Below are 17348 nucleotides of genomic sequence, written 5' to 3' on the forward strand. Positions count from 1 at the left end.
CATATTGCCTATCATTGAAATGAACAACAACAACTAACAGCATTTAGTATGTGTTTTTAGATCTGTTGCTTCAAATGGGAATGTGGCAAACTCAGTTCAAAGTCCACAGAGAGATCAGAATATGGTAGCCAGTGGGGTAACAAACAGGACAGTGCCTCTCAAAAAATGAGTTGATTCTTCCATTTCATTGACAATCTTCTCGACAGACGAGTGCGTCGGAGTCGAGTGTGACGTGGAGAGGTACAACCAGATCTGCAACCAGGGCATGTGTGTGTGCCAGGACGCCTGCCCTCCTGGCCGGGTGGATGAGGACAAGGTCTGTGGGTCGGACAGCAGGACCTACGAGAGCGTGTGCCACTTGAAGGCCGTTGCCTGCCGCCAGGAGTCAAACCTCACCATCGACTACTATGGTCCCTGTGATGGTGAGTCCCTGGATCTATTAAACATCATTGCTGGGGTGACAAAACTTTGTATGTCAAAAAAAAATTTTTTAAATCACTATTTTGAAAAACAGCTTATTCCCACCCATCATACACACATATCGTCCAATTTCCCATTATAGAAGCCTTTGTTTACGTCATCAGTTTGCAGCTGTGCAGCGCCTCCCACGAGAAAAGCACACACTTAGAGCGCATATGTGACAGTGCACCTCAAAACGAACATAAAGTCGCACACACTGATTTTGCGTGAGGACTGAAAATAAGTGAAATGGGTCAACTTAGCCGAACTTGACTTTTTCATATTTTCTGAAAGAGCAAGTCTTCTTTTACATAATGCTAAAATTTGGGGTCATAAAAAGAGCGGGAAAGTGTTTTTTTTTTAGCAGTTTATCTCGAACATTTTTGGGAGAATAGTGTGATTAGGTGTGTCTTTTAGAGTCCTTATTTCATTTTTGAAAAACCTTGTCCACACTCTTCACTCTCAACTCTAATAACTTTTGAAAGGATAGCGCTACTGCTTTGAAATTTGGCATTAATTATGGACAGAATTTGTTAATAAGGCATGCTCAATTTCAGTTTAATCTGATAATCCCTTCATTGTTGTTACTCTGGTGGTTTACTTCCTGTTTTTGTCCCATTCATCGCACAGCCAGCGCGGTTTGGTAAAGATTAAGCGCTTGAATAGACACTGTACTTTAGAGCCTCTTTTCTCAGTTCACACTTTTCCTGAGTTTGTGCTTTCTTTCCAATATTTAGATAGGTTAGGAGAGTCCATTTGATTTGAGTTATACATCATTTTAAAGCTTAAAGTCTGCTCTTTCAGAATATGGTCTTAACTAAAAATTCATGTCTGGCGACTTTTTGTTTGTTTTGAGGTGCACTGTCACATATGCAAACCTCAAGTACGCGTAGGTTGACCTCTTAAGCTCATTGACCCTATCTGCACAAAGAGTTTAAAAATCCTTCAAAAAATCTATGAAAATATTCTGGATCACTCCTAAAATTCAATTATCTGCTCTTTTTGTCATTACCAACTTTTCATGCAAGTTTCATTCAAATCTATTCACAACTTTTTGAATTATTTTGTGAAGAGACAAACCAACCTTGGCTGAGGTAATTTGTAGTCAGATATTGAATTAAGTGGAAGGTGATTCCATTTGCAATAGTGCTTTGGCTGGCTTTGTTTTCCATTGTTGTTATTGTAATTTTTTAATTTGTAATTTTTTTTTGTTGCTCTCTTGAACATTTGACATCTTTTAAGATATGAGGTTTTGTTGCCCCAACAATGCTGTACCGGAAATTGATGTGAATATATTCATAAAGTCTGTTTTCTATTCAATTCTCAAAGGCTCCGCCAAATTTCCCTTTCAACTGATCATGGTCAACTTGTCTCTAGTGAATTGAATGTGAAGGCAGCCCTGGATTTCCAAAGCAATGTTTCATCAATCATTTTCGCTGTTCAAAATAAAATGTTTTTTCATAAGCCATATTCTGCTTCCATCGTGTGTGCAGTATTTTGCCTTTTACTATCGTCGGGTGCCCGTGCATTGGCCGCTAACGCAATACAATTTGTATTGCGTTAGCGGCCAATGCACGGGCACCCGACGCTATGTTCATATCTAATGTTCTGTAAAGTGAGTTTATATCTAGAAAATGTTACTTCCAGAATTTTTTCATAGCTCTCTTTAGGACATTTAGATGTCAATAGATTGAAAACAATTTTAATAATGTCACATTGACAAAAAAAAGTTGTCACTTTGAATAAAGTCTTCCTCATTTCCTCATCTGCAAAGGTTTTGGCAACATTTTGAGAGAATGATATATATAGAATAGTGTGATCTTCTTTCCTGTTTTGTATGAATATTTGCAAGAAATGTTAGGGTTTTATGAGCTAATGAAAGTTTGCCCGAAATCTGATGCAGAATTTTCTGGCAGCGGATCAGAGATCTCGGGCAGTGGGGAAATTCCCGTGGACATCTCGGACCTCTGCGACGAAACCTCCTGCAGCTTTGGGGGAGTCTGCCGCCCTCTATCTGTGGACACCTACGAGTGCGTTTGCAAGTTCAACTGCCCGGCGGTGAGGCTGCCGGTGTGCGGTTCGGACGGAGTGACCTACGGCAATGACTGCCAGATGAGGGAGGCTGCGTGCGAGCAGCAGGTCGCCATAGTGATGGACCAGGTCGGGACGTGTGAAGGTGAGAATATGCATTGATCGGTGGATTTTGAGAATGCTCTTCTTCATAATGCTATCAATAATGCTTGAGCCTTCCATAGATCTAGGGAATTATGATGAGTAATATCTTTTGGAAAATGGGATACCTCATCAATATAAGCTCTAAATTTGATCTGAATTGAAGAAAATGACTGCATGTGAACAGAAATGCATGTGCATAGTGTGAATAATAATAAGAGTGATAGACATTTATAAAGGGCTTGATAATAATGTTTCTCATGAGATATAAAGAAAACAAAACAATCCTAATGAAAGAAAGGACCCACCTTTTATTAGAATTGCTTTGTGTTACTTTGTTTTTTGATATCTCAGCCATTACATAACCGATTTTCATTAAGTGAACTTTAATTCATCTTAGAATTGTATGCTCTGTCTCATTTCATAAAGTGGTTTCTAAGTATTTTGCAAACATTTATAAGCTGAATCCTCACTTCAACCAATACCATAGCATCCCTTTAAACTAACTTTTATTTTTTGACATCATCAGATGTAGAGATGGAGCCATGTGATGGTGACACGCCCCTGACCCAGGAGGGCTCTATGGATCCTTACACCTGTCAGGAGAGCAATGGGGGCGAGGACTGCCCTTCTGGGAGCTACTGCCACATCCACCCCAGGGGAGTCTTCTCTGTCTGCTGTGCCGGTGAGAACCCATTCAATGAAAATAAAATAATCAGTATCTGGTGCTTTTGTTTCCAGGGTTGTTCGGGGTTGCCTAGGACTGTCTTGTACACATGCACAAATTAGTGATGCCTTGATTTGGGAGACAGTCTCCACTTTTTTGATATTTGTATAACCTACATTGTTTGGAAAATATGGTGTGTCCAGATATGTAATACACTTGTGCAATGATGTTTGTATGATGCGGTTTTAGCAACGTACCTACGTACATTTCAGGCAGATCAATTTTTGCTCATACTTTTACCCCCTAGAGAATAAGAGAATTGAATTGTGCTGTTGTAAATAGTCAGAAGTGCAGTGTTATGTCACAATATTCGAAGCAGTAATGGTTGCAGACAAATAAGTCTTCCTAAAAATCTTCTTGTATTGAAAAGTGCCAGGAAAACTTATAGCCATAGGTAACATCCCGAACTGGCGTGTGTGTTGATTTAGTCAACTGCAGCAAGTAGTTATGAAAGAGTACATATAAATTACTCAAGTATGGAAAAAACAACAACAAACAAAAGTCTTTTTCTTTCATAAGGTCATAACATCTGTTGAATGGCTTTTACCCCTACCCCCTAGAAAAAGAAAAAAAGGACATTGAATAAGTCATATTGAACAAAAAGGAGTCCGGTATGCATGAATTCTTCACTACCTGACCAAAACACAGGAGTGGAGACCCATTTAACCGATTTCTCCCCAATATTTTGACATATTTGTAGACTCTGCACAATGTCCACAAGGGTTATGTTGTCAATGGGTTTATGAGATGATGATAATCACAAATGCTACAAGCCACAGAAGTCAACTAGATCATTCATCAGTTCACTGCGCTTCTAGTGTATATGTCTTGGTAGCCTGTTATATGGTAGAGTCTGTTATATACGTATATAAAGTGCACAGTGAAGAGCACATTGTGCGAAAGTTCAGTGTTTTCACACTTCTGAATTAATCATATGTTAACATTGCAAGGTGCTTTTCACATTTTTAGATATTAAGATTAACACATGTATTTCTTTGAGTATCTCACACAGTGCCTCTAGTTGCTAATGAATTGTGTTGTATACCAGTACCTTTCATATGTGTCAATAATCTTCTTTATTCTTTACACTTCTACCGCTCGACTGGAAAGTGCATATGATTATAGACATAATACAGATCTTACTACTTCACTGTCATTGATTATTCATAACAACATAGCATGCCCGTGATACACTGTAGAATATTCATAGACACTCAACATTTGTGAATGTTAGAAAAATAAAGTGTATTTAACCAGTGCTGTCTTGTGACGAGGCGTATATAATTCTAGACAGAACTTATTGTTCAGTACTAGCTCATGCAAGTGACTAATCGAACCATTTCGATGTTCTCTCTCATTTTACCCTATTCTTTCTCACCCCAATCCCATTTTCCCCCCCTCACATGCATTTCTATACCACTCAATAATGTTTCTCCCCTTCCTTCCCCCCCCCAAAAAAAAAAACCAACAACCAAACAAACAAACAACCTACCAAACTCATCATGTTATGTTGAATATCTTGCTGTCTTTTTTTTTTTTGTCATTCTCAACCATGCATCATTGTCTACGACATCCCCTGTTTACTCATTATTCTCCTTCCCAACCAATGCTGAAATGATTTCCGCGTATATATTTTTACCCTGTCATTTATTCATCTCATTTATCTCATTGTTGTTCTGTGATTTTCATGTGAGGAACGTAAAATTCTCTTCCTTCTTCTAAATCTTAATTTACATACATCCCTCTCGCAATGATTTCATCAATTACATTTTACCAATATTTCTTTCCAAAATTTTGAGAATATTCCTACTTCTGGTTATTCTTTTCTATGCTATTTCCTCATGTATCAATTTGCCATTTTTTTTTTTGCTATATTGAACTCTCTGTCATTCCATCATCAACTTACTCATATTTCTTGTCAATGATGTGCCCACCTTCCTTGATTATGCATTTTTTTTTCACACACATTTCTCTGAACCTCCTCTCTTCTGCTTCAAATTTGTTCATCATGGCCCACTCTCTTTCCTCGTAAATACCAATGACCACCATGTAATGATAAACACCATCTCAATTTTTAAACCTCACACTTTTAATCCTCCCAACCTGTTTTTCTTCCTTACATATTCCATCGTCACTCGATGACCTTTGCTATATATGTCTTGGTCCTTTGTCCTTAAACCTATCAATCTGCTCCTATTCCCTGCCTGTGTCTGTTAATCACGCTTTACACTTCTCTATAATATGTGCATTCTTCCCTCCTCTTCCCTCGCATCCCGTTTCCATGGTTACAATGGTCCTCTCCTTGGGCATCCACCCCTCTACATCTGGTCGGTGTGTACACCTCCATGGGGCTCTCATTATCTTCTCTGTTCCCCTCTCCCGTACCACTCCCCTCTTCTCCACACTCTTCTGCTGTCCCTCATACGTGGATTCCGTCACATTATGCCTCCAATGGACTCGGGTCCGCTTTGTCGTCTGTAGTTGCCGAAGGTTTGTGTATAGCTTGCATCAAAATTATTACCCCCCTTCCCCACATTTTCACCCAATCCTGAATGATGAAGAAGATAATAAGAAACAAACTGCCGAACAGGACCACAAATGGATATTGTAGTATCAGCAATTCATATTACTTTCAATCCAGTAAAATGTGACAAGATTATAATTCTTTACTCTTGTTAGAGGTATTCAAGTTCAGTCAGTCTTAATATGAAGATTAGACATTTGCAATATGACTGATTTGACAAACTAATTTGTAGCTGTCTTTTAGCGGTAGTTTTTGCAATACACATCTCCATGTACTTATATAAACTGCATCTGGCAGAATCATTGTAAAAATATTCCATAACTCAATTGTTAAAATAAAGTTGAAAGCTGTACTTTATTTCTTTCTCTTTCTGTTGATTCACCAAACTATGTCACTTTCTGATGTATTCATTTGTTTTGCAGACATTTACAGTACGAAAGTGCACACAATACATCAAAATGTAAACCATGGAAGATCCACCAGCGTTTAGATGAATATACAATACTAGCCACTTGAGCTGTCCACTTTGTCTTTTTACAGTCTTTATTTTCAAACTAATTTAGATATCTAACCCAACAAATGTATTATTTCTACAACTTGCACTTCATTTATGAGTAGTTCAGTTTCCATGTAAGTACAGTGTACAAGTAGTAGGCAGGAGATACTATAGTTTCCCCAAAGCTTATAGATTTCCATATCCTCAAAATCATTGCTTTGCGCTCTGAATCAAAAACCCTCCCTCTCTTTTTCTGAGGCTGGCTTTATTTGGCCGCTATCCCAGCATGCCTTTGAGTTCCTGTTTCAGTCATCCTGCTGTTTGTCCACAGATCAAACCTCACAGGCGAGCTGTGCCAAGTCCACGTACGGCTGTTGCCCTGACAACCAGACTGAAGCTCTCGGCGAGAACAACGAGGGATGCCCAAGTAAGTGGAGGCACTGCGAGTGGATTGAGTCGAGTATTCATGTAGTTCGAATTAAAAAAAAAGAAGGCAAGGACTCATCTCCAGGTTCAAAGTTCAAGTGTAAAGTCAGATGAACAGAATACTCATAGTTTCATTCATATATTGGGCAGGACATGTATAAAGCTTTGACTTCCAGAAATATGAAAATTTGAATTTCACAGGTTCTCAGTAAATTATGATATATGTAATGATCATTTTATATGCAAATTAGATACCATTGCACCACACATCTCCAAATGTTTTATACACAAATTATGTAGTGAGAATCTTTATTTTTCCAAGTGATGTAGCAGCCTTGAGTCCCCATTTATAAAAGTTGTGACCTAGTCAGTACATGTATATCATTGGAACAGCTTAATGGAAAAGATAAAAATCTTGTTTTAAGTTATTATTGAAAAGAGACATTTCTCTTGGCACTTCACAATTTGTGTCTATAGGCTCCTAATAACTTTTGATTATAAAAAGTATGGAGTGAAACTGTTGCACAGATCAGAGTATATTAAAAGTTGAGAGAGGTTATATATGCAAAGCTGCATGACATAACACGAAATTATGAATGCTCTGTTGTCACCGAGACTTATCCATGCTTCTATCTTCTTTCACACCCAAGGTGTATGTGACTGCCACCCCCTGGGCTCTTACTCCCTCTTCTGTGAGCCCGTCTCCCAGCAGTGCCCCTGCAAACCGGGCGTGGGGGGTAAGAAGTGTGACAGGTGTGAGCCGGGCTTCTACCACTTCCTGGGGCTGTCGAGCAATGATCCAGGTTGCAAGCGTGAGTACAAACTCTCTTTCCCATCTTGGAGCTTGTGTATGCAGAGCTTATGAATGTGTGTGTGCTTGGGAGGGAGGGGGTGGGGTCTACTGTAAAACCAGAAGTGTTCACGGCATAAAAATTTTCACGAATTTGCATCGACGTCCTTTTTCGTGATATGAAATTCTCTTTTACGTTTCACAGTTTTTCAATGAAAAAGCTCATATACACTTACATCTGTTTTCAATCTAAGTTGCATCGAGAGTCTTCTAAATTAGCAAAAACACATCAAACAAAAAAAGACGAAGAAAGTATGGTATCCTTTATGAGAATTATGCAGCAATTAAAAAGAAAAAAGAACGGCTTGTATTGTAGCCATCATAGCAGTGGCTGAAATGCTTACAGTTGATTGATAGTTGTCTTGCTACTTCCATGGTTACCATGGGTGAAGCAAGTTACAGCTGTTGCACAGAGTTCTATGTGACAGGAGTTTCTGAAAGTGAACAATCATCTCAAAGAATACATATGGGTAATATATGCTTCAAGCTTGCTGCAATTAAAAGCTAGCATGGACAAATTTTCAGACCTTCTGCGACTGGGAAAGAAGAGATATGACCTCAATTTGTGGACATGACAAACTTACAAAGATATCTACACTTTGCCCCTTCTTTCTTTAGACTAATTTTTATTTATGCCATAATGGTGACATAATTAATCATTTTCCCCCTCTTAAACAATACAGCCTGCAGTTGCTCACCGTACGGTTCACGGAGGGACGACTGCGACCAGACATTTGGAGCCTGCACGTGCAAGAAGGGCGTGTCCGGGCTGAAGTGCAACACTTGTCGTGAAGGCATGGTGATGACACCCACTGGATGTATGACTGGTGAGTGTGTTGGTCAGGATTAGATGGACCACGTAGGGTATCAATATGTCCATTTGGATTCAGGGTATAACCTGCAAGTATATGCAATTGGGAAAAAAAAGCAACAGAAATTGAGAGGGTCTAGTCTAAGTGTTGTCAATATTTAAGGGCCAAAGAGGTAATAAATGGTTGAACATTTAGTGACAACATTCTCTTCATATCCCTGTTGTTACAGCAGGAACCATTGTTGCCTAATTTCTTATAAAGATATGATGGACATGGAGTCAACTAAAACTCTAAAGATTCATAACTTTTGAATGGATCGTTTGAATTTCCTCAGACTTAAATGATGTGTTTTGATATTTCTGGAAACACTGAATCAACACATTATATGTTTGCCTTACATTCACAGCATGAAACTTTCTACAAATTTGAGCCGACAGCCTTTTCTCAGCGTGAAACACTTGTGAATTGACACTGGCATTCATTCATCATGTAGACCAACACCTTCATGAGCATTATACTTTTGCAAATCATGGCTCCTCACAAAGTTTGCAAAAGTGTCTTGCAGGCAGTAATTTCAGGGTTTTGTGCAAAAGAATTAAATGGTGTATTGCTTGTGGTTGACACACTATGGACCTTCAGGTTCTTGTAACAAATGATTTTGATTTTGATTGTGATTTGCCACTGCACAGAGGAAGAGCAAGTACGGGTCAGCGGCCTCACCTGCACGAACGTGACTTGCCAGCACTACGCCCGCTGCCAGGAGGCGACGGTGGAAGGCGGGAACGCCACCTGTGTGTGTCCGGAGACCTCGTCCTGCCCCACGGAGCCAAGCCAGGTGTGCGGCGACGACAGTGTGACGTACGCCAGCCGCTGTCAGCTGGAGGTCTACGCGTGCCGCGAGGGAAAGGACATCCGCGTGCAGAACGACGGCAGATGCGAGAGTGAGTTTTGTCCTTGCAACGATCAATGACAAAATTTTTTTTTTGGGGGGGGGATTACATGAAAGCTTTATTGCATCAAAGTAGCATTTGGGATATGTGAAATTGTCTTTTCTTTTGAAAGCTATGTGAGATAAAAAGCTGCTGAATAACAAGGAATATATGTGATGATTTTAATGATACATAGAAAAATATTTCGTGTTATGTAACAAGTTCATTATCATTGAAAAGATTTAGATTTTGTCTATTTGATGACAAACTTAACTTTTAAAATGGCATTCATCTGCTTTTCATGCAGACTTTTCATTTCAATGCCATGAATCTCTTCTATCAGAGTCTTACATGAACTACCGGTAGTAATCATTATTTTGCTGAGTTTTTGTGGGTTTTGTTATGCTAGGGTCACAATTATCATTCTGTTCTCAACCCCGAAATTCTCCTCATATTCCTTCTTTGCCTTTTCAGCTGTCATTCCCCTCCCGCCCACCCCCGCATCAGGCTGTGAGCTCACCCAACACGGATGCTGCTCCGACGGCATCACCATCGCCCAGGGGCCCGACTTGGCCGGTTGCCCCGGCGCCGAAGCAGGTACCTTGGCCGGGGACCAGAGCTCCGGCGTAACCACTGCTGCCCATGTAACCGCAGCCCTAACCACAGCTGCAGTGGTGCCTTCATCTAAAGCCCCTACCACTGTCTCAGTCACACCCTTTGTTTCTGCTGCTTTAACAACAGGTGTGCATGACCTTAATACCACATTTTTATTTTTCCATTATTATTGCACTTCATATTTTGCATTTTACTTATGTTGCAGTTTTGCATTATGCAATGTCATTTTGTTTCATCTTTATCATTTCATCTTTAGATTGTATGTGAAGGTCTTAAATTTTTATTATTATAGACAATGAAATATGGAATATCAACTCTATTTGGAAACAATTATGGGAAGCAAAACTTTTTTTTGCAATATTAATCATTCCATTCTCCTTTCAGTAGTAAATGTGGAAAGTAGACTTGTGATTATACATGAGACTGTTTTTCATTTATTAATATATTAATTTTCCAATATTTACATTACAAAATGTAGAAATTTATTGATTGGTTAAATCTGAAAATAATAATAATAATAAATAATAATATATCTAAAGTAAAATATGATAACATTTTATTTTATTTCATTTATTTCTGCATTCAATCAAATACAAATTGAACACAAATTTGAAAAGCACAAAGACAAAGGAGAACAAGTGCCGTGATTCAAAACGATAATGTAACATTACACAAATAGATACACATAAGCAAATGCAGAGAGCAGTCTGTTGCAATAGTGGACAGATTCAATTATGAACGAATATACACTTTTATCCACAATTGCCAACGAACATCATGGTAATGACTACATATACAGAAACATACAGTAAGATAAGATATATGGTATTTTTCAGTAAACGGCAGAGATAACTGAATGCAGGAGACTGTCATTGAGTGATTAAGCTTGAAATGGATGAGGTCTCAAATGATTTGAGTGTAATGTTTGTGTCATATTTTTTAAAAGAATGTATTTACAAGTGAAAGTCTTCCATGCACAATAAATGCTCATTCTATGCCGTTATGGCTCACCCATGTAATCATGACACGTAGGAGGATGGCTAAGTGCTGTTTCAGCTGGCACCAGTTTTACCAAATTTTGGGAATATGTGGTGTATCATCCATTTTTATTGTACCATGGTGGAAAATTACATATTTTCTTTCTGCAATCAGGTAACTGATTTTATCAGGCAAATCAGGTAAATTCCTCTAAAGTGATTGCAGATGTAGACATCTTGCTAACATTTTATGTTTCAAAATAGATTTGGATTTGTGTTCTGCAGATAGATTTTGCAGCTGAGGAGTGACATCTTCAGGTTTTTAGAAATCTGTTTCTTTACTTACAATATGCAGATTTTCAACTGCATGCATTTTTGATGTTGCATTTTGGTGGCATTTTTTTTTTCTTGCAGCATTTTCCTATGCATTTTTCAATTTCGTGCAAGTGTGTCTTCAGCTTTTTTTTCTTTTTTTTTGTGAGGGCATCAGCCTTTTTTTCAGGTAGAAAGGAATTCTTATCATCTTTCAAGAATTGAGCTTGAATGGTGTGAATGCTGTCTTTTATAGGGATTCTACAAAGCAAATTCCCATTGATGGAACTTAAAATCTATTTGCAATCTTCACTATGTGTAAAGTTTAGAACACCTGGTAAAGCTGACTCGCTGTAAAGGATATCATGATGCTAGGTTTAAATGAGCTTCAATATTCAATTCCCTTTATTGTCTTCTCTTGATTATTCATTTTGCAAGCAAGAATGAAATATCCTACGACCTTTGATGTGCTACGATTGTGGTGTGAGATCTCGTTGCATGAGGTATCATGTTTGAAAAAAAGAAGAAAAGAAAATGGATGGAACAGTTCTGCCTAACACCAGGCATAATCTCCCAATCGCTAACACAACTTTTAACAGTAAGCTCACAGAAATGAACCACTTGAGCCGAAAAAGAATGAAACCTTATTCAACATGGCTGCATTCACTCTTAATAGTTTACTCAATTACTTCTGATGCATTGCTGGCAAATATAGCAGCAGATGGTTTGCTGACAGGCATAACTACAAAAGATGCATTAATTATTCATGCGCTCATCTTTTTAGCATTTTGAAATTTCATAGAAACGCTCAAAGTAAGTTTGGTTTTCAAAGTGCCTTCCAGAGTGAGTATGTGACATGCTTGTTGTGTATTCTTGCATGAAATGCAATGGTTTGAAGATTGGCATCTAATTTAAGAGAATTCTTTTCTTTTAATAACTTATCATTCAAGTTATTTCAGTTATCATTATCATTCTTATTATTAATTTGGCGTGCCATAATGAACTGATCACAACAGATATGTTTCTTTTTGTTTTTGTTTATTTTTTTTACATTTATCTGCACAACACAGGCTCATATCATTTCACTGTTTTTTTGTCATGAGAGTCAACTAATTCGGTCCATTTCACGGAGCCCAATAATGAAACACAAATGTTGCAGTTTGCCTTACCTTTAATATGTACTACAATTTCATACTTACCAGTGCACAAAATTGATATTGATGAGGCATTTTTTGGTTACTCATTTTAATTTCCCACATATATGATGGAGTGTTGTGTAAGTGCAATGCGTATTGACATTAATTCAGTCCATTTTGTTCAGTGTTTTGTTTTTTTCACTTTTTATTTTAAGACATCAAAAGATGCGTTCATGCTGCATGGCTTTCAAAATTATCACAATTTTTCCATTTTTATGAAGGAAAGTACATGTAGTGTTGCTGTGGCTCCCTGAATCTGCAAGAGACTTCCTGAAGACTTAAATATGTCTTCACATCCCAGTAGGATAATATAAACATCTCCGGAAATTATTCAAGCCTATTGTGATGGAATCTACTTATTTTGCATGTTGGAATACTGACAACCCTGGGTTTTATTTGAGTGAGAAAAGAAACTTGGAATCACTAATAGACTCATGTCGGTTTCCATTCAAAAGTGGCTAATACCATCATCCCCCCAAATTTAAGAAACTACAGAAACTCATTGCATCACAGTAAAATAAAGTATATATATATATATATATATATATATATATATATATATATATATATATATATATAATATATATATATAATATATATATATACTTTCCTCTTTCACAGCTGCCCTGGGATTGATTTGAGTGAGGAAAGAATTATAGAATCACTAATATGTCATGTTTTTCTTCAAAAGTGACATATAAAATCATACAAAAAGTGCTATTAAAACTACTGTTCAAAATTGCATCACAGCAAAATAATTTATTTCCCTCCTGCAAAGCATATTCATCCTTCCATGCATAAACTTGCAGGCATATTTATTTGCTGGCTGGCCGTGGACAACTTTTGATTGCACATTTTTTCCTTCTTTTCTTTGTGTCAGGCTAATTTTTATTTGATGTCAAATGTATTAAGTCAAGGTTTTTTTTTTGTTTAGGTTTTACATCATGATACATGTACATGTATGGACGCAGTTAATTGTGTTAGGGTTGGGGAATATTCAGGTGGAATTTTAGCTCTGAGTTAATCAGAATTTATGTTTTGTTAAATTGGGCCATTTTGAACCTTGTGTGAACTTCTTTCAAAATCTGTAATTTATTATGTATGCATTTATTTGACAGGAACTGTTCATTTTGCGATGCTATTTCAGTTGAAAACTCTGTTGATTAAGAACTACAATGTACCATGTTTTTCTTTTAAGTGGTTTGCAGCTACTCTTTGAGACGGAAATTACAGTTACTATGGTAACGGAACTGTTGCGCAGCTGATAGCTGATTGGCTGATTGATTGTTGCAACCTGCTGCTGTAGTAACTGCCCATATCGAAAGTTGAATTGCGAGAAGCATGGAATTCTGTAATACAATGTATATTCAGTGATTCAAAGTGTAATATGTAATACCTTCGTAAAGATGTCTTTCTGTGTCTGAAATATGCCAATGTCATCATCCATGTGCCCCCCCCCCCCATTCTATGTCAGATTCGGTGATGCCCACACCAACCGTGATGGTGGTGATGGGCTGCGACAGCTCCCCGTGCATGCATGGTGGTACGTGTCAGAACGACGAGGTCGCCCCGGGATTCACCTGTCTCTGTCCGCTGGGCAAGGGAGGACCGGTTTGCCGAGAGAGTGAGTCAAAATATGGCTATACAGTTGTACTAATATTAATCCTTAGTGTATACACAATACTGTAAAAGTTGAAATTTTTGCACATTTTTCGCAACCAGATAGCGCGATTATAAAAGCGCATGAATATTTTTGCATAACAAGTGTTCCAGTAGATAATCCCCTGATTCCGCAGAATTAAAAATGCGCGAAATCCATCTTACCCGGCCGAGGGCAAAAAAAATTACTCATGCGAAAATATCCACTTTTACAATACTGTACTTCATTTTAAGCATTATATACAATGTAGATATGAATAGATAAATTATGCAATACTCACTGCCAGCTAGGGCTTGATATTAGTGGTAGCCCAGTGGCCCGGGGCTAGGGCTTGATATTAGTGGTAGCCCAGTGGCCCGGGGCCACTAAAAGTTAATATTGGGCCACCAATTTCATCTTTTGGTGGCCTGAGCAGGCAACTAGAAGATTCATGACGGATTGTTACTCTAGCTTTTATTTCAGGCTGCTACACACTGTACATATCTTTTTTGAGCCACCAAAATTGAGATTTTAGTTGACGGAACAGTCCACCAGACTGAATTAAGTTAGTGTCGAGCTGTGCATCAGGGATCTGAATTATCACTGGCTGTGAGACCCAAGTTCAGTAGTCTAGTGGATAGGATGCCTGTCTAGTAATCAGGATCGAGGTCATGGGTTCAAATCCCACCGTAGTAAGTATGTATGCTGCCTATGATTTTTATAATGGCATGCACTCCAAACACTGAATGATTGGTGTGTACTTAGGTTGACGATGGAAACTTTGTCAATCAATTGCCACGACAACAATTTGACGGAAGTATCATTGATTTAAAGAAACAGTATTAACAATAACAAAACAATTTTTCGCCAGAACTAGGCCTTTTTTCAGCCCTCAGAATAAATATTACAATGCTATGTGCAAGTTTGGCACCCCTGCCAAGGCTATTTAGGTCAGTGTGATGCCATAAATCCATGCATGCCTGCATCATATGTTTGTTTCACCTTGTGTGATATACACCTGTACATGTATTTTCAAGAATCTGATCTTTCCAAGGAATTTTGCTCTGTCTGTTAAAATCAAATGAATAAATGAATGAATTGCTTTATTGTCCATAAAGGAAATTCTCTTTTCACTGGTTTTTTTACATGTAGTCCACATAGTGAACAAGACAAAAAATTACAATTACATATTACAAATTGACAAATTCATCATAATTCAAAGGTACATATTGCATAACATATATAAATTCTGCTTGCCCAATGTATACATAAGGATAGCATATGAAATAGACCAAGTATGGATAATAATTTATTATACAACTGTCTTGTAAATCAATTTTGGCCAAAAAGTTCTGTATCATATAAGTCATAAAAAGAAAACTTTCACTAATTGCTCATATAATGTTTTCGTTTAAAGAAAAACCCAAGCCTTATCACAGAAACACTCAGACAGCCTCTCTCATTAGAATATAGACATGTTCTGACTTTGACATTTGATTCAATAAACAAATTTGTTCTTTTTTTCAGTGCAGCTCTCAAAATACTTCACTGCTGTTGTCAAGGTTGACATCCCTGCATTCATAGTATTCTTCCTCCCATTTCTACTTCTGTGCAGCCGTCACATTTGACACACCGTCATTCGCCGGCGACTCCTACCTGGCCTTCGCTCCCATGGACGATGCATTCTTAGAGGTCGAGATCATTGTGGAGTTTCAGTCCAACGCCAGCGAGGGCGTGCTCCTCTACGAGGCGCAGAACGAGGAGGGTGTGGGCGATTTCATCTCGCTCGCCATCGTCGATAACCACGTGGAGTTCAGGTGAGAACTGTTACGAAGGAAGCGTGCAAGAATCTGTAAAAGTTTAGAATCGACATACCCATGAGTGAGTGAGGATTTTTATGTGTGTATGTCAACTTTGGGCTCATTTTTCTCAAGACATATAGTGGAAATAAAACTATTGAGTTTGTGTATTTTTGCTGGGTGATGAGATTGACTGCATGCCTGAATTGGTGCTGTGTTAGGCAAGCTTGTGCGAGTTTCCTGGTCATCTAGAAGGATCACTGTTCAAATTTACGATGGAAACAAGAGAACTGTAATGGTAGTAATAAAATAGTTTTTTTTTTTTTTAAAGGTTGAATATCAATTACAGCAAATCAGAATTAGATGAGGTAAAGTTGTGTAAAAGAATCCTGTATGTTTCTAAACTAATGTCTTTGTGGCAATTATTAGTTGATGTTTATTAGGAAAGTGAAGAATTTCTTTTCAATTGAGTATTTAGCATGACCGGCATGAGTAGAGTGATGAGTGTGGTTCTTCAATGGATTAAGTCCTCTTTTAAGAGAATATGTTATGGCATGCAGTTTTCATATAAGATTTTTGTTTCATAATATTGTGTGCAGTGTAACAAAGATATTTTTTTTTTTTATATCCCAGTAACAAATATGTGCAGCCCATGACATACACAATTATTTTTACCTCAACCGATTTTGCAATTATTACATCTTTTCAAAAGCCTTTCTGCTTAGAATTATTACAGGTGTATGAATTTTGTTTTTGATGTGAAAGCAATGCTTAAAATAGCTCTTACTTTCAGCGGCAGTTCACAATTGGAAATGGATTTTAAAGCTGCCACTTCATGTTGAAATTTCTTGTAATATTCAATGTAAACTCAGTGTAATCTATGGCACAATGTTTCTGTTTTGTTTCAAGTGTATGTTTGTATGTGTGTTTGTGTGTGTGTATGTGTGTTCTGTATATACTCTGTTTTACGAGGACATGTGCCTGTACAGTATATGTGCGTTTATATGTATGCAAATCTACTTGAGTGTTTGATACATTCATAATACATTTTATGTATACATTATGTGTGTGTATGTTTTTAGTGTACATTTGTAAATATTTGTCTCTGTGTCTTTGTGTTTGAGTGATGGTGGATCTGTCTTGTTCAGATCAAGATCTTTCAAATAGCTGGTTCCGTCTCTTGTCTTATTTTCTGAATTGTCTGTTCATGTACATTCGGTCTGTTGTGAGAGTAAATGTTAACTTTTATTCTCTTCTGAAGCTGCTTTTACATAATGTGATTTCCCAATTTCTTCTTTAGTTTTGTTTTTTTTTAATCCCCTCTTTTGTAGCATTTTGCTGATAATGTAACCAACACACTACATGCATAATTTCTTTGCTATGCTTCCCTAGTGACAAACTCATTTTTTACACTA

The 17348-nt window shown here is 37.7% G+C and overlaps 1 protein-coding gene across 1 annotated transcript in view; it reads left to right on the top strand.

Annotated features, from left to right (window-relative positions):
• LOC139708487 (agrin-like) overlaps positions 1-17348 on the top strand; it is a 60427-nt gene that overhangs the window by 10158 nt on the left and 32921 nt on the right. Inside the window, exons 8-17 of the mRNA XM_071620435.1 lie at positions 207-422; positions 2363-2635; positions 3161-3303; positions 6688-6805; positions 7455-7616; positions 8338-8481; positions 9156-9407; positions 9870-10136; positions 13970-14119; positions 15750-15951. Of these exons, the coding sequence (XP_071476536.1) occupies positions 207-422; positions 2363-2635; positions 3161-3303; positions 6688-6805; positions 7455-7616; positions 8338-8481; positions 9156-9407; positions 9870-10136; positions 13970-14119; positions 15750-15951 (1927 nt within the window). The remainder of the gene's footprint in view (positions 1-206; positions 423-2362; positions 2636-3160; positions 3304-6687; positions 6806-7454; positions 7617-8337; positions 8482-9155; positions 9408-9869; positions 10137-13969; positions 14120-15749; positions 15952-17348) is intronic.

This window comes from Diadema antillarum, unplaced genomic scaffold (assembly GCF_040938485.1).
Source record: "Diadema antillarum isolate AM-2024a unplaced genomic scaffold, OU_Dant_1.0 seq00001343_RagTag, whole genome shotgun sequence".
NCBI classification, from domain to species: domain Eukaryota; kingdom Metazoa; phylum Echinodermata; class Echinoidea; order Diadematoida; family Diadematidae; genus Diadema; species Diadema antillarum.